The sequence below is a fragment of the Coregonus clupeaformis genome, chromosome 33, assembly GCF_020615455.1.
Source record: "Coregonus clupeaformis isolate EN_2021a chromosome 33, ASM2061545v1, whole genome shotgun sequence".
Taxonomy (NCBI): domain Eukaryota; kingdom Metazoa; phylum Chordata; class Actinopteri; order Salmoniformes; family Salmonidae; genus Coregonus; species Coregonus clupeaformis.
This window is the reverse complement of record NC_059224.1, coordinates 29,438,737-29,464,669: the sequence shown is the minus strand read 5'-3', so window position 1 is coordinate 29,464,669 and position 25,933 is coordinate 29,438,737. Positions and strand designations below refer to the sequence as shown.

The window sequence follows — 25,933 nt, the reverse complement described above, 5'->3', positions numbered from 1 at the left end:
CAGTGAAGGGAAACAACGCTACAGCATACAATTACATTCTAGACAATTCTGTGCTTGTCATGCTGAAACAAGAAAGGGGGAGGCCCTTTCCTGTTTCAGCATGACAATGCCCCCGGGCACAAAGCGAGGTCCATACAGAAATGGTTTGTTGAGATCGGTTTGAAAGAACTTGACTGGCCTGCACAGAGCCCTGACCTCAACCCAATCGAACACCTTTGGGATGAATTGGAACGCCGACTGCGAGCCAGGCCTAATCGCCCAAAATCAGTGCACAACCTCACTAATGCTCGTGGCTGAATGGAAGCATGTCCCCACAGCAATGTTCCAACATCTAGTGGAAAGCCTTCCCAGAAGAGTGGAGGCTGTTATAGCAGCAAATGGGGGGACCAACTCTATATTAATACCCATGATTTTGGAATGAGATGTTTGACCAGCAGGTGTCCACATACTTTTGGTCATGTAGTGTAAAAAGGGAATGTCAGCTCACTGTTTTTCTCCTCTCAAACTTAATATTTTAATAAAGCTTTTGTGATTAAGATTTATTTCCAAGCTGTCTCACCAGCCAAACACTTTATGGACGGTCTTACTTGATTACATTGGGCAGGACAAAAAGAAAACAGCCTTCATTGAGAGGAGGCAATGCTTGGTTTTTAATAAAATACAACGAAATGGGGAAAAACATGTGTTTTATGTTTCTAAATATGAAGTATACAGGCACCAAATCACATCTTGTTCCATGCGCATATGGGCAATGTGCTTCACGGCTGGATAGGCTTCGTTTCCGCTGTTAAAATTTGTCATAACCAACTGCATTACCGCTAAAACCAGCTTTTGTTTGGTCTTAAATATCCCTACCAGCGCTGCCTGAAATTAGCACTGTAGATCATGTTAAGGACACACCTCATATTTCCACCCCTCCCATCTGAGCTCAAGCGTACTGATGTTAGACAGGTAAATTGCCGAACCTGGCGTTAAGGATGGATAATGCCAGTGGCCAGTTTTCACATGACGAAATTGCAAACTAACGTACGTTTGACACTAGCGCCGCCTTAACGCCAGCCAGAAATAGAGCCTTACATGTTCTATACAAAGGCATTAGTTTAAGTACTTCAGTCAATGGGAAGCTGTTTGTCAATTACAGTACATTTCAAAATGTGTTTGGGCTGTCTTAATACAATGTGTGCTGGAGTGTTTTATTTTAGTAGCTTAGTGCCATGTAAATTAAGTTTATTTCAATGTAATATGCGACAAACGACACAGGACCTTAGATTGGTTTGCAACAAATTGTTTAATAATGCTACTGCAGAAAACACATTTATAGTGTGTTATAATCTTACTGGGAAACAGTTTTGTTAAAAAAAAGCAGAAGTTGCAAGACTACATTTACATTTAAGTCATTTAGCAGACACTGACTTACAGTAGTGAGTGCATACATTTTCCCCATACTAGTCACCCGAGAGAATCGAACCCACAACCGTTGCAAGTGCCATGCTCTACCAACTGAGCTATACAGGACTGAACAGACTACAACAACTGTTATTACCTTTGGGTATTACAACAGTCACATTCAGGAGAGGGCAACTCGGCTGTTGACACAACTTTGTCACAAAATGTCTGAAAACATTATCACCTAAATGTCCGATGAACGTCTTGTCACAACTAAGTTAAAAACCACAGCAACCAAGAAAAAAACAACTTAAACAATAAACACGAGGAGAAAATCATATGACCGAAGTTAATTCTGTAAATAGAAAACCAGCTGTTTGGTCCATGATTTTAGATTAGCAGTAATAAACAGAAGAAATAACCACATTTAAAAATAGACATTTCATCCCAAAGTGTCAAAGCATCTACACTGCCTGACAGCTGTGACTTATAAGCATAAGTTATGAGTGCGATTCATTGGGATGACAGTGTATTCAGTAGATTTTCAGCACATGGCCTTACTTTGGGCCCCATTTACAGTGCGGTATAGGCCTACAAATCCAGCACTTGCAATTTCAAGTATTAGTATCAAATACAATTTCCTCCCCCAATAGTATTATGTGACTGTCCACTCTTGGAAAGTAGGTGTCATCATGAAAATGTTGTTTTAGTATTGGGAAGAAAGTATTCACTACTTTTTGTTTATCAAATACATTGATATAAACAGAACATTTATTTTTCTTTAAATACAAAAGGTAATAGCTGTATTCATAGTAATAAAATATCAAGGACAGGAGTGTTTTACGGATTGGAAACAGTTGGAAACGGTTAGATAATACACATTTGTTGGTACTTGATGGGGCTTTGGATAGATAGCCCTACTATATGTCATGCTCTCCTTATCAGGTAATGTAATGTGGCCTCTGGGCAGTGAGGGGCAGTAGAGTGCTAATCCTGGTCTGGGGAGGTCTGTTTCAGGCTCTGGTCTAGCAGGTCCTCTCATGATCACTGCTCTCAGACAGGTTGTTGCTGGGGGTTTCTTGGGCACTGGCGTGGGCGGCTGAAGACAACACCTCCTCAAAACTCCCTCCACCTCCTTGGCTTCCTACCTTGGTCTGCTCCAAATCCAAAAACAAACACAGAAATGCACACAAACAAACCAACATTTTAAAATAGGCTATTGTCGAGAATCCATTTGAACTTTCAGCAGGGTTGTTAGAACACCAGAGATTACGACATCAGGCTCAAATGCTCACATTCACGGTGTAGCAATTGTTCTCCTGAGAGTAGTGTTTAACCTCAATTAGCTAAGCTGTAAAAATAGCCAAAAGTTTTCCTGAGCTAAAGGAAGTGAAGCTTTAAAAGAAAGGAGTTAACAAGAAAGACCTCCATAATGCTTACTCCCTTATGTTGACTTTACTTAGGCCGGGAATCAATCCGATTGTGCTTTGTCCGCAATGGCGCCATTTAAAGATAAATTCAGATTGAGGCGAGATATGCAGCATTTACCATGAATGTGTCCTCAGCAAACCTGGGAACATTGCCTTTAATACGCACATTGTGGACAAAGCACGCTCGGATTGAATCCCTAGGCTTACTTCAACATTATGTAAATCTCTCTCATAGCTCTGTGTCATTGCTCTGACGTGTTGTGTTTCACATTACCTTTATGTTGGAAACGGTGCTTTCAACCTTCTCCTCGAAGGACTTGAAACTGGGCGAGTTCCTAATGGGATGAAAGTCAGTTCAGTTTCACACAATACCATTACTTTAGTATATAACACTTATCTTTATATCTATCTGAGCCACCTGGATTTTTTAATTATTATTATTTGTACCCCTTTTTCTCCCCAATTTCATGAGATCCAATTGGTAGTTAGTCTTGTCCCATCGCTGCACCTACCGTACGGACTCGGGAGAGGCGAAGGTCGAGAGCCATGCGTCCTCCGAAACACGACCCTGCCAAGCCGCACTGCTTCTTGACACACTGCCGCACCAATGTGTCGGAGGAAACACCGTATAACTGGCGACCTTGTCAGCGTGCATGCGCCCGGCCCGCCCAGGAGTCGCTAGAGCGCAATGGGACAAGGACATCCCAGCCGGCCAAACCCTCCCCTAACCCGGACGACGCTGGGCCATTTGTGCATCGCCTCATGGGTCTCCCGGTCGCAGCCGGCTGCGACACAGCCCGGGATCGAACCCGGATCTGTAGTGACGCCTCAAGCACTGCAGTGCCTTAGACCGCTGCGCCACTCGGGAGGCCTGTCTGTACCTGTATTTTTGTGTACACCTAATAAAGCTGCCTGTTTATTTATTTATTTTACCTTTATTTAACTAGGCAAGTCAGTTAAGAACAAATTCTTATTTACAATGACGGCCTACACCGGCCAAATCCGGACGGCGCTGGGCCAATTGTGCGCCGCCCTATGGTAATCCCAATCACGGCCGGTTGTGATACAGCCTGGAATCGAACCAGGGGATCTGTAGTGATGCCTCAAGCACTGAGATGAAGTGCCTTAGACCGCTGCGCCACTTGGGAGACCTGCCTGTATTTACAGTGTTCTGTTAAAGCTGCCTGTATTTACAGTGCTCTGTTAACAAAACACTGAGAAGTCCTGTATGCTCAGTGTTATAGAAAGGTCACTTTTTCTAGTGTTACGATTCCACACGTTTATCTTTTGATAAACAGGTCAGATAGCTAGAAATGTATTCATCTTGTCCTGATGATTGCTGCCGGATATGCCAATGTTACAATGCAAGCCTGTTTCACCTATAAATTCTGAACCAATACCAATTCTCCTCACAATGCTTACAAACACTCAGCCTGAAGACAACAAGAATGGGTGGGTGGCTAAGGATGGGGATCTAGTGGAGGATTAACTATCACTACACACAAAGTAGGCTACACACAATTACCTCATAACAGGCATGCTCATTGAGTGGCGGATAGAGTAGCTGTCCCAGGTAAGAGAGGAGTTAAATCATTAACATGGATTTACAGAAAGCAGAAATCACAGAGCACACACGCATCCACACGTACAGGCTCAACAAGCACTCCCTCTAGTCTACAGTAATTCAGCAGGGCAACTTTCTAGGCATTTCTATAATGTAGATTTACCCATCATCTGATTGCCTAAAAAAAAAATATATATATATTTTAGAGGAATCTAATGGCTTATACTGTAATATATATTTTCTTAGACAACTTCATCATGCCGTATCATCTAAGTGATGACTCATTAATATTTCTATGACTAACAACTTCTACAGAGCTACATCTACACAAGGTACAAAAGAGAAAGAAAAATTATCTACAATGTAACTATACTGAACTACCCACAAGTAAAACATGCTATGGTCAACAGCAGTCAAAGTCATGCATGCCTACTGGTCAGTTTGCTACAGATCTGAGGAGTTCACTATAAGGTATATACATCCACTGTAGGTTATAATGTGACTGCACTGGAACTAACGGTCTGTCTGACTAATCAAATCAGGTGATTCCTGGAATCGATCCCATTCAGTTGGTAGTCATCTTCTTACCATTATATCTTAATTACTCTCATATTTACGTAAGCAATGGCCTTTGTTCGTCTTCTGACTAGTTTCAGTGCAGTCACTGCAAACACGTATATCAGACTCTAAATCAGAAGTAGAATACTACTGACAACACTAAAACACAATATCTTACCCAAGTGAATTTGATCTTTTGATGCATAGAAAGAGATGAAGAAACAAACATTTTAAGACATTTATCCTGACAGTATCCAGTGTCCTACCAATACTTTACATTAGGCTACTTCATTTCTGAATCACGGCAAGAGTTTAATTAAACTTCTATTCAAGAAAAGCCAAATTCAAAGATCCAGTGCACACACACAGTTAACCAATCAATCTGTCACACCCTGATCGGTTTCACCTGTCTTTGTGCTTTTCTCCACCCCCCTCCAGGTGTCGCCCATTATCCCCTGTGCATTTATACCTGTGTCCTCTGTTTGTCTGTTGCCAGTTCGTCTTGTCAGGTCTTACTTGTTTCTCAAGTGTTTATGTCCTAGTTTCCCCGGTTCTGACCATTCTGCCTGCTGTCCTGTACCTGCCTGACTCTGACCTGATTACGAACCTCTGCCTGTCCTCGACTTGCCCTTTGCCTGCCCCGTGTTCTAATAAATTATTATTGAGAACTGTACTATCCGTCTCCTGTGTCTGCATCTGGGTCATATCCTGAGTCGTGATACAATCATCAAAGCTCTGGTGATCATGCCATATACTGTATCCTTACAGTACTGTATACACTATGCATTAGAATGCAAATGTTTGGGTTGCAACTATTTAGAACAACCTATAGTCTGTAGTGCAAGGGAGTCACCCAAGTAAACATCACCCCAGGCAACATACTGTACCTTGCTCTCCATGGTTCCTCATAGCTAAATATTTGGTTTAGCATATTTCAAACCCAATGCAAGTCAGGGCACACCTTTTTTACATTTCACTGGGCAACATAGTGAACAGGGTTTATGAAAAGAACGTGTTGTACTGTATTTTCAATTTACACGAAAGGTCCACACAGGGACACACAGGGACAAACTCATTTGCATGCACACACACATGCACACTAGGGGGCATACCTTCTGGGATACATTAACTCAAGGCCAAACATGCTGGAATACATAAAGGAATGTCTATTTGTCTCTCTGGATTATTATTCAACATGATTTTATACATAACAATGGTTGGTTAATACACTATTAAAAACCTGCGGTGGTGAGTATTTTGTTATTATCATGCAATAATTACGACGACGTTAAAAGAACAAAACAAAGACACCCCTACAACACACACTAAACGACATGGACAGGGATAACAGTAAATCCCCGTTTTTCTTTGTCATGGCTAGTCTGAGTATTGCATTACCAGTGACACCAGGGCCAGCTGTCTATGATATGATAGCTCCCCTGTGGCTGAGTGTGTCCCTGCAAAGCTACCATACTGGCCAGCAATGGATCTCCATTGTGTTACCCTGCACAGTCAGGGTAACACAATTCAGGGCAGAGAGTGGTCAGAAGCCACCCAGAGGGTTACTGACCCCCCCCACTCAGGCCTGCATCCAATCTGGCCTGTAGAAAGCTGCTTACTCTGGGCTTATGCAACACAAACATGCCCCCTGTAACAGACTGTCTGGGTCAACCCTAGCAACAGTCAGGATTGGGCACACGACAGACTGGCTGCAGAGAAGTAGAGATGAGGGAGGAGCATGGTCATTCTGACTGGAGGCCCCCTGTATTCTGTCTCAATAGCTGTAGGCTAAAATATGTAGTTGTGGCATAAGGCTTCAGTTGATTGGATATTAAATATTTTGATGTTGTTGTGTGGTTGCTATAGGCACCAGAGACACCGTACCTCATATCCCCAAACTTCCTGCTGATGGCTGTTCCCAATGTGGTGAAAGCTGCTGACGTCTTCTGCCCTGCCGTGCTCAACGTCTCCGACGTCTTTTTGTACCTGGCCAAATGATAAGACAAGACAGTGATTATCAAACCAGACACAGGACAGGATCCCACAGGACAGGATACCACAGAAAATAATACCACAGGACAGGATACCACAGGAAAGGATACCACAGGACAGCCACTCCTGTTCTCTTCCTGTCCCTGTCCAGAGCACTGTTCACTCCACACACACATATTAGTTTCATAGTCAGAGTCGGAGCCAGGTTGTAACTGATACTCCAGCTCAGTATCACAATCAGCCAGGGATTCATACATCTATAAAAACATGATGAGGGGAGCATGGCACAGATAACAAAGACTCAGTGTTTTATCTCCTATTGATGCTGCAGAATCTCTGGGAAACAGAGGAGAGCATCGCTTTGATTATTTGTACAGCTTATACCACTGTTAGGGCACTGGCCTACAAAGGGAAGCCATTGATTTTCCTCTTTGTTTTCTAGTTCTAAAAGCCTGCTAGTCTACAGCCTGCCTGGCTTCCAACCTCTCAGATCCTCAGGCCCTAGAGCCTGATTACCGCTTAGTGCATTAGACACAGACTGCATGGAAACCTAAGAAACTCCTGTAGTTCCATGAGCACCAGCCCATGCCATCACCTTATCGGATTTAAGTCCTGCTATTTCAAGACAAAGAGCTAACTGCATTTGTGAGATGCATTAAGTGCAATGCGTTAATCTGGCTAACGCTTTGCTGTGGGAGGTAATTATGAGAAAAATGTGGTCCTCCAGCTCACTTAGTACTTAGTCTAATTAGTGTGGCGCCTGGAGTGAGAAAGACCTGAGAGAGAGAGAGAGAGAGAGAGAGAGAGAGAGAGAGAGAGAGAGAGAGAGAGAGAGAGAGAGAGAGAGAGAGAGAGAGAGAGAGAGAGAGAGAGAGAGAGAGAGAGAGAGAGAGAGAGAGAGAGAGAGAGAGAATAAAGAAAAGAGAGAAGAAGCCTGAGAGAGAAAGATAAATATTGTCACCTAACATCAACATCAACTGACGCCAACAACAAACCACACTAACAATAGATACAGCTCAGCCGTTATGATGTTGTTGTTGTTGAGCTCCTTTACACTTGGTCCTGTTGCCTTTGTTTTGCATTGGTGTTGAGACTGGAGATTGAGGAGGTGTGTTGTGGCATTTACACAGTGGAGGTCCATTCCTCTCCTCTCCCTCCAGCCAATGATCCCTCAGCACCACCAGATCTGCTTGGCCCTAGCGGTTTGCAGTTCCCCTTCACCATGGTAATGGTGATTTGAGAGGGGTGCTCTGCCTATTTGAGCGCCTAGTTAAAGCGTGACTCTGGTAACTGAATAACCAGGGACATACAAGGCTACAATGGAGACACAGGCAGAGATGGAGGACTGAAATTTAGGCCTACGGTATAGCTGTTCACTGTAAATGGCTATATATACAGTACTGACCTATATGAGCTCTGCAAAACAAATCAGCATTCCCCTTAATATATAATTCAGGGTATTTCCCAGTCAGAACTGTTCCTCTAGCCTGATACACATTATTTTTTATCAGAGTATAAAAGAGAGAGAGAGCCTGAAGCTGCTGTTTGTTTTGACTGGCTGCTCCAGTGGACAGTCAGGCAGCACTGTCCTGCTTTAGATGTCACAGCACTAATAGGCTGCTTGCTCCCTGTCATTGTCTGCCTCAATGAGCCTGAACAGACCGGATCCATACATTCATCACTCTGTGATGCCCATAAAGGCAATCTCTGGTGACAGGAGCAAAACATCTTGAGGGCGTGAGTGTTATTTCTCCCTTTCCTTCCCAAATGCCAAACTTATGCACTTTCTCTGAGACAGCCTTTGAATGGCAACAATAGGAGTCTAGTTTAGATTCCCCTTCCCCCTGGCTCCATGCACATCGGCATGTAACAACATATTTGATACATACCACTCAAGCGTAATACACACACTGAACTATGTTGGGTACTTACGCGGTGGAAGTCTGCATGTCATACCAGCTCCTGTTGAAGTTCTGTTTGAGCTCACTGAGTGGTGTTATACCCAGTTTGGCTTTGAGCTCTGAGTGAAGACTCTCTTTGGAGGCCAACACTTGCCTCAGGGTGGAGATTTCTTCCTCTAACTAGAGGGATAAACATAGAAAGAGAGAAAAGAAAGAGCGAGAACTAAAGACATAAGAGAAAATGAGTAAGAGAGTGATGCAAATTTCCCTTTGGGCTTAAGTCTCATTTTTTTTTACATTTTTTACATTTTTAGTCATTTAGCAGACGCTCTTATCCAGAGCGACTTACAGTTAGTGAATACATCTTTTTTTATACTGGCCCCCCGTGGGAATCGAACCCGCAACCCTGGCGTTGCAAACACCATGCTCTATCAACTGAGCTACATCCCTGCCGGCCATTCCCTCCCCTACCCTGGACGACGCTGGGCCAATTGTGCGCCGCCCATGAGTCTCCCGGTCACGGCCGGCTGCGACAGAGCCTGGATTCGAACCAGGATCTCTAGTGGCACAGTTAGCACTGCGATGCAGTGCCTTAGACCACTGCGCCACTCAGGAGCTCCATAATAATATAATAATAATGTGTTACCTTATTTGCTGTATAGAGAATTCATTTTGGAATATTTCTTAGATGTAGCCTAATATGCTACAAATGGCTACAAAAGGTACTTACAGTTACATACGTGTTGGTAATAGAACTATAATAATAATAATAATAATAATAATAATATAGTGATAAACTGAGGGAACTGAAGTACAGAACACTGGCTCTTCCTTATAACACAGTATAGTGTATTTGGCCTGAGGTCAACACCAGAGGAAACAACTGTAAACCCAAATGATGCTGAATCATAATATGCAAAAGAGCTCTGCCGATAGAGCTGCCAAGATTTACATAACTCACAATGCCCTCTACTTCCGCTCCTATTTTCCAGTTAATATCTCTCTCCCATGGTCCAACACAGTTTGCCTATGTGAGATAGATCAGTGTACCAACTTCTTAACCATCTCTCACCTCTATGGATGAACAGAATGTATCTATCTCCAAGATAGAGCTTTCCTGAATCCAACTCCATCAACATACCAAGCTAAACATTGAAAAACAGAGCAGTAAAAAGTGCTGATGAGAGGGACTACCTTAGTGAGTTCACTCAATATTTCCTCCCTCTCCTCATCGGTCACAGTGTTTTGGAGGTCCACTTCTGACACCATTTCTTCATCTACTTCTGTTAAAGGCTCTGGGTCCAGCAGACCTGAGGAGAGATGGATGATTAAACACTAAATAAAGCCCAAAAGTTAGGACACTTCAGACTTACATACACTGAATGTACAAAACATTTTCCTAATATTGAGTTGCACCCTCTTTTGCCCTCAGAAAAGCCTAAATTCATTGGGGCATGGTGTCGAAAGCATTCCACAGGGATGCTGGCCCATGTTGACTCCAATGCTTCCCACAGTTGTGTCATGTTGGTTGGGTGTCGTTTGGGTGGTGGACCATTCTTGATACACACGGGAAACTGTTGAGCGTGAAAAACCCAGCAGCTTTGCAGTTCTTGACACACTCAAACCGGTATGCCTGGCACCTACTACCATACCCCGTTCAAAGGCACTTAAATCTTTTGTCTTGCCCATTCACCCTCTGAATGGCACATACACAATCCATGTCTCAATAGTCTCAAGGCTTACAAATCCTTCTTTAACCGGTCTCCTCCCCTCCATTGACACTGATTGAAGTGTATTTAACAAGTGACATCAATAAGGGATCAAAGCTTTCACCTGGATTCACCTGGTCAGTCTATGTCATGGAAAGAGGAGGCGTTCCTAATGTTTTGTACACTCTGTGTATAGTGGAGAGACAATCACATAAAGTATGTTTTTGCAAATAACAAATAAACTCAAGCACCCTGCGGTCAAATGGTCTAACTCGAAGAGATGATCAGGCTACAGCAAGGCAGACCCACCCATCTGTTGCCATAGTAACATGGCCACAGTACAGCCAGAATTAACCTGAATACCACCCTCCATCACCGTGACAATGGCAATATTCCCAGCATGACCTCACCATACGTTTAACAACCACCTTTAGAGTCACTGACTGTAATTATCTACATTAGAGCTTCCATTTCCAATCCTAGGTTTATTTTTAGACATGTCAAGTTAAGATATGTTCTGGATAGTCTAGAGAAAAGTCATGCTTATCCCCTTCCATAAGGCCACCAGTTATCTATTAGAGTAACTGTCCAGTATGTTGTTTCTTATCTATCTCTACTAAAAAGGTCAATAGGTCTAACTAACATGAATCAATGTGTAAATAGGAGCACAAATCTATTGCTTGTTGTTTATTTCAATGGTTTCTGGAACCTAATAGTGATCTAACTGCATGACAATATGTGTGCGTTTGCGTGCATGCGTGTGTTTCCAGTTACAATAAAAGCTAAACCAGACAAACAACTTCCTGGTATGTGAAGCACTGAGTGTTTGATCAATATCTGCAGCCCTGCTCAGAAATGTCTGATGCACAGACGGATGAAGTAATGGCCAAAGCCCCGGCATGGTGTACCCTCAGCAGATTAGATCAGCCATTAATAAAGTGAATCTGAACTCAAATTGGGAGTATAGCTTTACCCAATTTCGACCTAATTTTGTGCAACTTCAATGTCTGTCCCTACAACCATTACTCTCTTATCACTGCATAATATAAGTACAGTTAAAAGACCCTGGCTTTAAATTCTATACTAGGCTACAGTAATACACCTGGGAATGTAAACAGAATAGAAATCCCAAGGACTTAGGGTGAAAGGCTCTGAGCTTTTGATACTATTTCAATCACCAGCAACATAAAGCCAGGACATAATAACATATTATAAACTGGGTGGTTCGAGCACTGAATGCTGATTGGCTGACAGCCGTGGTATATTAGACCATATACCATGGGTATTACAAAACATTTATTTTTACTGTTCTAATTACATTTGTAACCAGTTTATAATAGCAATAAGGCACCTCGGGGGTTTGTGGTATATGGCCAATATACCACGGCTAAGGGCTGTATCCAGGCACTCCGCGTTGCGTCGTGCTTAAGAACAGTACGGGTATATTTGCCATATACCACACCCCCTCGGGCCTTATTTCTTAAATATAACATGACATCTAAACCTAAGAGATGTTATTGAGCAGCGACCAGTGCCCTAAGATGACCGTAGCTAGGGGATGTTTTTGTCCAGACAAAGAGGACAACAAACATGCAGGAGTCACATCTTTGAGGCCTGGCCTCTCATTACATCAGCAGATGATTGGAGTGGCGTGGCACAGAGCTTGTGATGCAGTTTGGCCACATAACCCAATCACTTTCTCATCAGAAGCCTTTGGAGCGGATCCCTTTGCTTGGAGCCACACCATGTACACAGTATACATTCTAGCACTCTTCTACTGCATCACTCTCTTCTCTATTGTCATCTTGCCTGGCCTCAGTGCCTCTAATAGTATATGTATTTAAGAGTATAACAACCAGTCTCTCTCCCCATAGCATTCTCTTGGTTATTTGATAATACAAAATATATATACAGTGGGGAAAACAAGTATTTAGTCAGCCACCAATTGTGCAAGTTCTCCCACTTAAAAATTTAATTTTCATCATAGGTACACGTCAACTATGATCTAAAAAAATCCAGAAAATCACATTGTAAGATTTTTAATGAATTTATTTGCAAATTATGGTGGAAAATAAGTATTTGGTCACCTACAAACAAGCAAGATTTCTGGCTCTCAAAGACCTGTAACTTCTTCTTTAAGAGGCTCCTCTGTCCTCCACTCGTTACCTGTATTAATGGCACATGTTTGAACTTGTTATCAGTATAAAAGACACCTGTCCACAACCTCAAACAGTCACACTGCAAACTCCACTATGGCCAAGACCAAAGAGCTGTCAAAGGACACCAGAAACAAAATTGTAGACCTGCACCAGGCTGGGAAGACTGAATCTGCAATAGGTAAGCAGCTTGGTTTGAAGAAATCAACTGTGGGAGCAATTATTAGGAAATGGAAGACATACAAGACCACTGATAATCTCCCTCGATCTGGGGCTCCACGCAAGATCTCACCCCGTGGGGTCAAAATGATCACAAGAACGGTGAGCAAAAATCCCAGAACCACACGGGGGGACCTAGTGAATGACCTGCAGAGAGCTGGGACCAAAGTAACAAAGCCTACCATCAGTAACACACTACGCCGCCAGGGACTCAAATCCTGCAGTGCCAGATGTGTCCCCCTGCTTAAGCCAGTACATGTCCAGGCCCGTCTGAAGTTTGCTAGAGTGCATTTGGATGATCCAGAAGAGGATTGGGAGAATGTCATATGGTTTTTTGGTCAAAACTCAACTCGTCGTGTTTGGAGGACAAAGAATGCTGAGTTGCATCCAAAGAACACCATACCTACTGTGAAGCATGGGGGTGGAAACATCATGCTTTGGGGCTGTTTTTCTGCAAAGGGACCAGGACGACTGATCCGTGTAAAGGAAAGAATGAATGGGGCCATGTATCATGAGATTTTGAGTGAAAACCTCCTTCCATCAGCAAGGGCATTGAAGATGAAACGTGGCTAGGTCTTTCAGCATGACAATGATCCCAAACACACCGCCCGGGCAACGAAGGAGTGGCTTCGTAAGAAGCATTTCAAGGTCCTGGAGTGGCCTAGCCAGTCTCCAGATCTCAACCCCATAAAAAATCTTTGGAGGGAGTTGAAAGTCCGTGTTGCCCAGCGACAGCCCCAAAACATCACTGCTCTAGAGGAGATCTGCATGGAGGAATGGGCCAAAATACCAGCAACAGTGTGTGAAAACCTTGTGAAGACTTACAGAAAACGTTTGACCTGTGTCATTGCCAACAAAGGGTATATAACAAAGTATTGAGAAACTTTTGTTATTGACCAAATACTTATTTTCCACCATAATTTGCAAATAAATTCATAAAAAATCCTACAATGTGATTTTCTGGAAAAAAAATTCTCATTTTGTCTGTCATAGTTGACGTGTACCTATGACGAAAATTGCAGGCCTCTCTCATCTTTTTAAGTGGGAAAACTTGCACAATTGGTGGCTGACTAAATACTTTTTTTCCCCACTGTATAATAATAATAACCTGCACTTGTCTTTTCCTACTTCCTTTCTACGACTGTGATATGTTGTTGTCTCACCTGGCTATCTTAAGATGAATGAACTAATTGCAAATCGCTCTGGATAAGAGCGTCTGCTAAATGACTCAAATGTAAAATGTTGATTTCTCTACGACTTTATCCTATTTCTCTAGAATGGGACAATTTCAGTTTGAACAACTGTTTCTATGTTTCACTGTGATGGGGTAAGAGTACGTTGCTTAGCAACTTCCCATGCAGACAAGCAAACCTAATCATTATCATTGATTGAATCCTTTTGTTGTCCTTAAGACACTTAAATCCTTCAACACAGGGCTGACTCATTTTAAATTCGCAAACAATCCCTGTCTTTACCTTAGAGGACCATAGACAGTATCCACACACTGGTACAAAAGTTATGTTGTTTGTGTTGCCAATGTGAGGTTCCATCCATCAGCATTGTTCCCGGGGCCCTGAAAGATGTCCCTACCCTAGATACATTAACATTGGCTCAGGTTCATTAAAAAATCTATATGGTAATCAATATCAAAGAGCATTAACAGGAAATCATGCAGGCTTGATTAAGAGTGGGTTGATGGGCTCGTGACTTGCCTCTTGATTTCATGGCAACCTGTCACCTGAACATCACATTACTGGTGCACTACATGACTCTAAACCTCACCCCGGCCCTGCCCCCTCCCACGCCTCAGTCTGATTCAATTGACCATCACATACATGGATGAGGGAGAGAGAGAGAGAGACTCTGGCCAAGGAGTAAACACAGAACCACGTCACAATCAGTACGGGTTCAGCAACACTACATTAACTCTTAAAGGACATCTGTCCCTGTTTTCTCTCTCTGGTTTGGGAATCTATTTCAGAGCTCTGCAGCCCCATCCAAAACCGGCATTGTCACATTCCCAGTCCGGGTCAGCATGTTTGGGTTGTCTGAGGCGTTTGCCGAGTCTCGCCCACAACGTTGTCCTGAAAGTAGGAGCCCCGCAGCTCAGTGACTGTGGTGTGACAACTCATCCTCACCCAACTCACACTCATCATATTCAGCAGCACAGGGGCCAGAGCTGGAGAAATACACTCTCTCTTTTTCACATGCTAGGTTCTCAAAGGCATCATGGTTTTACTCTACAACCCTTATCCACAGACACTGTAGTTAGCATTGACAGCTAGCCTTGTGTTGTTCACACGAAATCAGTCCTCTGCCTGGAGACCTGAGATTAACCTAATCATTTACAACTGCGACCTGGCCAAGATAAAGCAAAGCAGTGCGATAAAAACAACAACACAGAGTTACATATGGGGTAAAACAAAACATAAAGTCAAAAATACAACAGAAAATATATATACAGTGTGTGCAAATGTAGCAAGTTATGGAGGTAAGGCAATAAATAGGCTATAGTGCAAAATAATTACAATTAGTATTAACACTGGAGTGATAGATGTGTAGAAGATGATGTGCAAATAGAGATACTGGGGTGCAAATGAGCAAAATAAATAACAATATGGGGATGAGGTAGTTGGGTGGGCTAATTTCAGATGGGCTGTGTACAGGTGCAGTGATCGGTAAGCTGCTCTGACAACTGATGCTTAAAGTTAGTGAGGGAGATAAGAGTCTCCAGCTTCAGAGATTTTTGCAGTTCGTTTCAGTCATTAGCAGCAGAGAACTGGAAGGAGTGGCGGCCAAAGGAGGTGTTGGCTTTGGGGGATGACCAGTGAGATATACCTGCTGGAGCGCATACTACGAGTTGACTCATGCAGTAAAATGACCTGCATTCTGTAATGACTGAGGAAACAAATCCTGTAAGCTTAACGAAGTGTGTCAGACTCAGCAGACAGCAAACACAACTGGAAATGTTACTGGAAATTATCCCCAGTCCCCTTACCAATAATGAGATCCCTCATAACCATGGTAAATAAAATGTATCATTTAGTAAATTATGGAGGTAAGGCAATAAATAGGCTATAGTGCAAAATAATTACAATTAGTATTAACACTGGAGTGATAGATGTGTAGAAGATGATGTGCAAATAGAGATACTGGGGTGCAATGATATGAAGTTCTCTGGAAATTGGTTCCCATTTTTGCTTCCATTTTAGGCCGTCATCTTGGCCTGTTACATCATTTCTGGCCTGGCTGTAGTAATCAGTGGGATTTTCCCCTGGGATTATCCAACTAGATTTACCAAAGTCCTTCACCTCAGCCACAGCAGAATTAAGCAGTGCGATAGCTAGCTAAATCAAAGATACCATTTCAGATAGTCCTTTGACTGCAACTTCATCTAATGGTTGCTCTCAAACTCATCAGGTGAATTAACACTGTCAGGGGTGTTTTTATCCAATTGGTGGAGGGGCCAAAGTGTGGTGAAAGTGACTGTGGTGTGACAACTCATCCTCACCCAAATCACACTCATCATATTCAGCAGCACAGGGGCCAGAGCTGGAGAAATACACTCTCTCTTTTTCACATGCTAGGTTCTCAAAGGCATCATGGTTTTACTCTACAACCCAGGGGCCAAAGTGTGGTGAAAGTGAGTGCAGTCATTCATTCATTCACAATAAAGAGACAGATTTAAAACATGAATCAGGGATACTGCATTCCTCCACATCACTTGAACATTTCTGTGAAGGGCAGTCAGGTAAACAGAGAAGCAGCATACCTGTCCTGAGATGTCCTTGTCCTCTCTCTTCATTTGGTAGCAGAAACAAGGGGGAAAGATTATATTCCTTTAATGAAATTAGTAATAATTGATAAGATAGATGGGCCTATGCTACTTTGTCAAGGGAGGTCACATGTTCTAAACATATAGTCTATGGTTAAAACATGTTCATACCCAGAGAAGAAATGCTGTAAAACAAATGCCCCAAAACATTTATATCACATACACAGATGAAAAAATGTTTAAATCATTGGTGTTTCATGCTTTGCCTGATGAAGTTGACCCTGGTTAGGCAATTCATTTACAGAGGTTCTATGCGTACAGGGAACATTTACTAATTGGAAACACCACAAGACCTAAAACATTCAGCTCAAACACAGCATGCAACTGACTGCAAGAGAACTGGAGTATTCTAAAATGGGAGTCTATCTATCTATGGGGCCAGGAAACATATCAAGAAGACATTGGCCTATTTTCTGGTTCAATTGTGCAGCATCAAGACAAATTAATGGATAGAAATCCAATCCATTCTATTTATTGGCACATGCTATTACAATCTTGAAAGTATAATACATATGCAATTGATGCTGCAGATGTTTACTGTTCCAATGTGGGCCCAAAACACTGCAACTACTGTAATAACAGGGGAAGTAGTCTAGTCTACAGATCAAAGGCCTTTCACCTTCAGGTTGCAGATGCACCTAAAACCCACTGGGCATAACCCACTCATCTGAATATATGAGGTCTTACCCCATTCCCCTGCACCATCGCTCAGTACACTAGAGTCGCTCAGTACACTAGAGTACAGCTCTGATGATGATGCATTTGATGTCCATTAGGCAATGAATGGGGTGAAATACAAAATAGTAAGTTACACACAAACAAGGAATGCACACACACAGGCACACACACGATTGGTGTATACTGTAGGTTACAGTGTCCATTCAGGCTGACTGTAACCTGATAACCTGAGGTTGATAAAAAAAATGCCTATACCTTGTTTGAACCAGAAAGTTGATTATAATAGCCAGTATTCAACTGATAATCCAGTGTGCACAAGTTAAGACAGCCATGTTGCTATTTGGATAATAGGGCCAACTACAAAGAAAGGCTCTCCAAAGCAGAATATCTATGGTCACAAGGTTTCAATTATTTGGTCAGATGGCCACGGTGGGAAGGGAAAATAGGTGGCCTTGAGCCAGTCATGGTTTGCAAAATGTATTTGAACCTAACAGAGGGACAGAGCAATATTACATCCACATGAACTTGATATTTTGTTACCATGTTGCAATGATGTTGAACATAGAGCTCACCAGCTTGTAGTCCTAAAACCCAGAAATATGTTACCTCTGGTTCATTCAGCCATTTCTATGGAGAAAATGAATGGGGAAAGAATAGGGTTTTGGGATTAACGCTGAAAATAAGGTCTGAGGTTAACATAGGCTTAGATCTTATACGTTTTGTTCTATGACATAAAAACATCAGTCTGTTAAAATGATTTTTTATGAATTATGAAGCCTTTATGTGCTTTATTAAATTCCATAAATGCTTCAAAATTCTAAAAGTGACATTAGCTGATGAAGATTATCTCATAGAACAAAACGTATAAGATCTCCTAAGCCTGTGTTTACCACAGACCTTATTTTAGGCGTTTATCCAAAAACATTACAAAAACACCATTCATTTTCCCATAGGCTTTGTCCAACGAACCATGGCAGAGTTTAGTGCCTACAAAACGACGCCATTACTAACGCTCTCTATTGGACAAAAATGGGAAGTTAACCACGTGCTACATTAAGTAGATAACTGGTCGAAAATGGCTACTCTATTGATACACTTTTTGTCCTTTGAGGCAGAATTTATTAAAAGTTGACGCATAATTTCACCTATCAAGACTATCATCCCATATTAAAGCTAAACTGCTTAATAAGGTTATTTATATTTGTATTAAGGTTAAGGCTATGAATTCAGTAACAATAGTTTTCGTTAATCTCTCTGCTAATTGTAAGTAACAAATAGGCGAAATACACAATTGAATAAATGCAACAACAAAAATCCACAATGTGCAACATATTATTATATATTTTTCGAGAGTTTGAACGCTCACTCACCCTGTTGTCTGGTCTCCATTCGAAACAGTCTGATACAGTTGGCTACTTTAAGTAAATATTAATTGTTCTCTGAAACAACGCTTTGGACGTAGACACAGCAGCTCACTGCTGCACTGTCAGATGCCAATGTTTACACTAGCTCCTTCACTGTGAATTACGGCACCGCCTCCATGGGCGGGGCGTCCAACATACACCAATGGCGGTGTGCTCAAATCCTCAAACAATGTTGTGATGACTGATGATGCCAAATATGCAATATGTTGAACTAAATATATATTTTTAAAAATAAAATGTTATCTTAAAATACTGTCAGTTTCATGTACACTTAAATACATTATTGCCCAATGTTTCTGGTAGAGTGAAAGTGTTACGTTTATAATGTATCTACTTATTTAGGCTAGTTGGGTAGTTTCATCACAGAAAGCAACGACGCCACCTGCTGATACATTGTGATTCTAGGCTTTGAGGATATCTGACCAATGTACACCCTCATCTGTCAGAGCAGGGTAAATACATCTCTTGTAGTAAATTTGTTACATGAGATGATAGACCTGCATTTTGATTTAACAGATTCAACACTTACTCCGCCATTTCCTGGTTGCTGAAATTCTAATAGTCGCCTAATTTCAGTTTATGTGACAAAACATGCAAGTGTTGAGAATCATTGTACCATCTAAACCGCTGTGAAATATATTTTCAATAACCAAAAATATTGTATTGTATTGTATTTGCTTACAATTATGGCCAGGTAAATATTTATCAGTAGACATTTTATTTATAAGGTTTAGATAGCTGGCTAGACTAATTTACCTAGCAATCTATAAAATGTTAGCTGACATGGGCTAATTCAGTAACTGTCAGTGACAGACATAACTGCTGATGCACTACCAAATTTTGAAATTGCAGGTTGTGTATTCTACTAGCTACACTATATGACCAAAAGTATCTGCTCGTCGAACATCTCATTCCAAAATCATGGGCATTAATATGGAGCTGGTCCCCCTTTTGCTGCTATAATAGCCTCCACTCTTCTGGGGAGGCTTTCTACTAGATGTTGGAACATTGCTGCGGAGACTTGCTTCCATTCAGCCAAAAGAGCATTAGTGAGGTCGGACACTGATTAGGCCTGGCTCGGAGTTGGCTTTCCAATTCATCCCAAAGCTGTTCAATGGGGTTGAGGTCAGGGCTCTGTGCAGGCCAGTCAAGTTCTTCCACACCGATCTCGACCAACCATTTCTATATGGACCTCACTTTGTGCACGGGGGCATTGCCATGCTGAAACAGGAAAGGGCCTTCCCCAAACTGTTGTCACAAAGTTGGAAGCATAGAATCGTCTAGAATGTCATTGGACGCTGTAGCATTAATATTTCCCTTCACTGGAACTAAGGGGCCTAGTCCAAACCATGAAAAATATCCCCAGACCATTATTCCTCCTCCACCAAACTTTACAGTTGGCACTATTCATTCAGGCAGGTAGCGTTCTCCTGGCATCTGCCAAACCCAGATTTATCCTTCGGACTACCAGATGGTGAAGCGTGATTCATCACTCCAGAGAACGTGTTTACACTGCTCCAGAGTCCAATGGCAGTGAACTTTACGCCACTCCAGCCAACGTTTGGCATTGCGCATGATGATCTTAGGCTTGTGTGCGGCTGCTTGGCCATGGAAACCTATTTCATGAAGCTCCTGACAAGCAGTTATTGTGCTGACGTTGCTTCCAGAGGCAGTCTGGAACTTGGTAGTGAGTGTTGCAACCGAGGACAGTCAATTTTTATGCGCTATGCACTTCAGCACTTGGTGGTCCCGTTCTTTGAGCTTGTGTGGCCTACCACTTCGTGACTGAGCCGTTGTTGCTCCTAGACACTTCCACTTCACAGTAACAGCACTTACAATTAGCAGGGCAGAAATTTGTTGGACAGTGGCATCCTATGACAGTGCCACGTTGAAAGTCACTGAGCTCTTCAGTAAGGCCATTCTACTGCCAATGTTTGTCTATGGAGATTGTATGGCTGTGTGCTCGATTTTATATACCTGTCAGCAACGGGTGTGGCTGAAATAGCCGAATCCACTAAATTGAAGCGGTGTCCACACACTTTTGTATATACTGTATAGTGTATCTACTAAGTTGAGACCCCGATTTACTTCCAAAACAAACAAAAAAGCTGCTTATGCCGCTTATGCCTAGAAACAGCACTGAACACATCTACCTCAAAGCAGCAGCTGCTCTTTTTAGCTCTGATGTGATTTTGAAAGACCTTTGCATTCTAAAGCTGTAATCTTTCCATGAAAGTAATTTCAAACAGATTTTAAAGATGAAATGTTTCCATGTCTTATTAAAACACCATATGAAATTCTGTAATTCACTGGGAGTTTTAATATGGGTGTGCTTTATTTCATGTTGTACCAGGAATCAGTAGCTGAGCTCCTCTCTCTGCAGCTCTGCCAAGCCTTATCCTGTCTTAGCTCTGTCAACAGGATGTCTGTGTCAGCTAGTACAAAGACAGAGGAGCACGGCCCCACACCATGAGGAAACAGTCCCACAGACAGACATCAAGGCCACTTTACAGAGTGAAACAGGAGGCAGGATATTCAACTGACTGGATGGAATTTTCATTATGATAAACAATTATTCAGATCACATTGGTTTATCATTGTGGCATGAGGCCCTTGCATCGGGCGGAACAGCAACAAAAGCCTATATTACTACTGTATGTAATATTGCTAATGCATAACCACTAACTACAGGCAATTCTCATTAAATGTGTTATATATTTCATAGCTTTGTCAGCTCTGCTGAGCCTCTTGCTAAGGCCCTTTTAGGGCAGACACAGACAATGTGGGCTGTCTTCTTGAATTTGTTTGATATGGAGCGCTGTATATTTACACAGCTGTTCACAGCATTCTAATCACACACAATAAATCAGATGATCCTGATTGGAAGGAAGGAACCAGCTGGGAGCACACAGCATTCTGGTCAGACAAGCCTATTAGTGTTCAGAGCCTATCTGAGTCCACAGCCACAGTGCTTGGCTGTTTGAAGGCCCTGTTGTAACTACTTCCCCATCCCCAGGACTCCTCCTGACCTGTGGGTCCATAACCAGCTAGAAGTCATGACTCACTTTCTCAGTGGCCACCACAGCAGCAAGGTCCGCTGATCCCAGAGCTATGTACTGCTAAGTAAGCACTGGCCCCAGTTAGGTTACATGACGTTGGGGAGCTGTGGGTGCATCCCAAATGCCACCCTATTGCCTATATACTGTAGTGCACTATGGGCGCACTATAAAGGGAATAGAGTGCAATTTGGGACTTCTCCTGTGTCTGTCCACCCAGGGAAGATACCGAGTGGACAGGACAGATAACAAAACAGCTTGGCCCTGCTGGTGTGGTGTAGGCTATTCTCAGAGGGTGCAAGCACTAATGGAAATAAAGGGTGATAATGTTTCTGTAAAAACAACTTCTGAACAGGACATCCTTGTGGATGGAGGGAATGGGGTTGGGTCAGGGAGGGAAGGACCAGTGTTCTTTTAAAAACTATACATCACAGTGGGTAAGTGAAAAACCGTCTTTTTTGTTGAGCCATCAATTGGTTTACCTGGCTTAATAGTACAGGAAGAAGGTTGATTTTTGTATTATTATTTGTTCTTCATTTTTTCCTTTCGGGGGTAGATCAGCTTTAATATTGCTTTAAGATAGATTGTAGCTTCCATCAATGTAATTGTCTGCATCATTTCCAATCCCCTAAGGTTGATTTGTTGATTGTATTGCCTTTGACTTGATCCAATAAAAACAATTGTTCACAAAAAAAGGACATATGTTTTTGGCGTTTTAACCATCACTGTTTAATGACTCCACAATTCTATCTGATACAAACAGCTAAACATGAATGACATGAACTGTGAAGTGGTGCAGCAGCATAGAAGAACCACAAACAAAAGTAGAATACAAAACTGTGCATTTGATTTTCATAAACCAACCAATACATGAAAAACGACTATCAGTGTTGTTGTAGCTTTAAACTACTTGATAATTGATATTTACTATGGGTAGATCAGGAGAAATTGACAATTTCAGTTGTGCAAGCTACAGAAGTTTTTCGAGCAGATATGAGATCATCTTTAAAGTCAGAAGTAAAATTTCACAGAGATCAAGCCTATATCAATGATCTTTGTAAAGGCACCAGTCATATTTTTATGGTAACCAGGCCACAATGGCACTAATAGGGGCTTCAGCCAGCCGATAAGCCCCTGGGCAAGTTCAGGCATCAGAGGTGGATCATCCACCTGCCCAGATGTCAATCCAATGTCAGGTTAAAATGTAACATGTATACATTAAAAGTGGCATCAAACAATGGCATCTTAATATATTATATCCAGGTGATGACTTGGTGAGAACAATGGTCAAAATCATACCTGGCGTCAGGTAAGACATATCTTTAAAACCATGTAAAAACAAAAACAAACAATTTGTGTGACAGGTTTTGATCATGTAGCACAGTGGGAGCTAAAGGGGCATGCAGGGAAAGACAGCAGTGGAGAATGTGAACAGAATGCTCCCTGAGAATAATTACAAAAGCCTAATAGAGTTCAAATTCTGTCAATGACCTTTGACATTGTGGTAACTGAAGTCCACACTGTAACTAGAGTGAAGTAGTGACCGAGTATTCATCCATCTCCATCATCATCATCATCATCATCATCATCATCATAATAATCGTCTGTGTTATTAATAACACAATAATAATCAATGCAGAGCTGAATGTCTGATAAATACAGTGCCCACAGTGAGAAGGTTGGGGATTTGGGGGGATAGGGTGGAGGGTGTTGGACAGGCTCAATGTTGCCAAGTTACATCCTTTTAAGATTCAGAAAATCCACAATTTCCCTGGCACAGCTCCAGGTCTATTGTGTGGCTTTCAAAAGGGTACTTACATCAAAGGCCACTTAAAAAAGTCTAAGAGATACTTGATTGTCAGCTGTGTTACAAACAATGACCGTTTTGTCTGTATTGATGTTGTGCACAAATTGACTTGGTGTTAGGATACACCAAGTTTAATTAACATTCCCTATTGTAATCAGTGTTTTATATTAAAATGGAGAATGGACTATAGTTAGTTATTAATGATATCAAGACACCAGGATTACAAGCCACACATTTGATGTGAACAAAAACCCCTGACATGACTAATATGAACTTCATGGACACATTCATATACAAATAGCATGTATGACACTTCAACTAGATTTAAATAATGGAAGACTATGGGAAAGTGATTGATGCAAGCCATCTAGTGAGTTTGAAACTGAGTTCATTAAATAGGCTCCTCATGTTAAATAACAAAACCATTACTTCTCTATCATATATGGTTCTTACGGTCTGTCTGTCCATTTGTCCGTCCTCCACAGATATCCATGTTTTAAACATGTTTTTAGATCTATTCTCACAGACAACGGGGGGCCAGTATGAAAATGTATGCACTCACTAACAGTAAGTCGCTCTGGATAAGAGCGTCTGCTAAATGACTAAAATGTAAAATGTAAAACATCTGATATTGACCATTGAAGGAGGCAGAAAATGTCTCCAATGTACAATACCAGTCAAAAGTTTGGACACACCTACTAATTCCAGGGTTTTTCTTTATTTTTACTATTTTCTACATTGTAGAATAATAGTGAAGACATCAAAACTATGAAATAACACATATGGAATCATGTAGTAACCAAAAAAGTGTTAACCAAATCAAAATATATTTGATATTTGATATTCTTCAAATAGCCACCCTTTGCCTTGATGACAGCTTTGCACACACTTGGCATTCTCTCAACCAGCTTAACCTGGAATGCTTTTCCAACAGTCTTGAAGGAATTCCCACATATACTGAGCACTTGTTGGTTGCTTTTCCTTCTCTCTGCGGTCCGACTCATCCCAAACCATCTCAATTGGGTTGAGGTCGGGGGATTGTGGAGGCCAGGTCATCTGATGCATCACTCCATCATTCTCCTTCTTGGTAAAATAGCCCTTACACAGCCTGGAGGTGTGTTGGATCATTGTCCTGTTGAAAAACAAATGATAGTCCCACTAAGCCCAAACCAGATGGGATGGCGTATCGCTGCAGAACGCGGTGGTAGCTATGCTGGTTAAGTGTGCCTTGAATTCTAAATAAATCACAGTCAGTGTCACCAGCAAAGCACTCCCACATCATAACACCTCTTCCTCCATGCTTTACGGTGGGAAATACACATGCGGAGATCATCCATTCACCCACACTGCGTCTCACAAAATCACCGCGGTTGGAACCAAAAAACTCCAATTTGTACTCCAGACCAAAGGACAAATTTCCACCAGTCTAATGTCCATTGCTCGTGTTTATTGGCCGAAGAAAGTCTCTTCTTATTATTGGTGTCCTTTAGTAGTGGTTTCTTTGCAACATTTCTACCATGAAGGCCTGATTCACACAGTCTCCTCTGAACAGTTGATGTTGAGATGTGTCTGTTACTTGAACTCTGTGAAGCATTTATTTGGGCTGCAATTTCTGAGGCTGGTAACTCTAATGAACTTATTCTCTGCAGCAGAGGTAACTCTGGGTCTTCCATTCCTGTGGCGGTCCTCATGAGAGCCAGTTTCATCATAGCGCTTGAAGGTTTTTGCGACTGCACTTGAAGAAACTTTCAAAGTTCTTTAAATGTTCCGTATTGACTGACCTTCATGTCTTAAAGTAATGATGGACTGTCGTTTCTCTTTGCTTATTTGAGCTGTTCTTGCCATAATATGGACTTGGGTCTTTTACCAAATAGGGCTATCTCCTGTATACCCCCTACCTTGTCACAACACAACTGATTGGCTCAAACGCATTAAGAAGGAATGAAATTCAACAAATTAACTTTTAACAAGGCACACCAGTTAATTGAAATGCATTCCAGGTGACTATCTCATTAAGCTGGTTGAGAGAATGCCAAGAGTGTGTAAAGCTGTCATCAAGGCAAAGGTTGGCTATTTGAAGAATCTCAAATATGTTTAGATTTGTTTAACACTTTTTTGCATACTAAATGATTACATATGTGTTATTTCATAGTTTTGATGTCTTCACTATTATTCAACAATGTAAAAAATAGTAAAAATAAAGAAAAACCCTTGAATG

At 41.8% G+C, this 25,933-nt stretch overlaps 1 protein-coding gene across 14 annotated transcripts; it reads right to left on the bottom strand.

Moving 5' to 3' along the window:
- Positions 1–1,269: 1,269 nt before the first annotated feature.
- Positions 1,270–18,942, bottom strand: LOC121548966 (tumor protein D53 homolog). 14 transcript variants are annotated; one of them, XM_041860661.2, is made up of 11 exons: positions 18,799–18,942; positions 17,438–17,497; positions 16,688–16,714; positions 10,026–10,141; positions 8,863–9,011; positions 6,823–6,924; positions 5,117–5,131; positions 4,544–4,558; positions 4,342–4,380; positions 3,091–3,151; positions 1,270–2,543 (listed from the first exon to the last, which is right to left on the bottom strand). In XM_041860661.2, exons 1-11 carry the CDS (start codon positions 18,815–18,817, stop codon positions 2,412–2,414), a joined length of 735 nt encoding a protein of 244 aa, XP_041716595.1. In that variant the 5' UTR covers positions 18,818–18,942; the 3' UTR covers positions 1,270–2,411. The 14 variants fall into 14 exon arrangements, with proteins under 14 accessions (XP_041716595.1, XP_041716596.1, XP_041716597.1 ...); XM_041860662.2 differs by having other exon boundaries at positions 1,270–2,540; positions 18,799–18,941; XM_041860663.2 differs by lacking the exon at positions 4,544–4,558 and having other exon boundaries at positions 18,799–18,941.
- Positions 18,943–25,933: the final 6,991 nt, after the last annotated feature.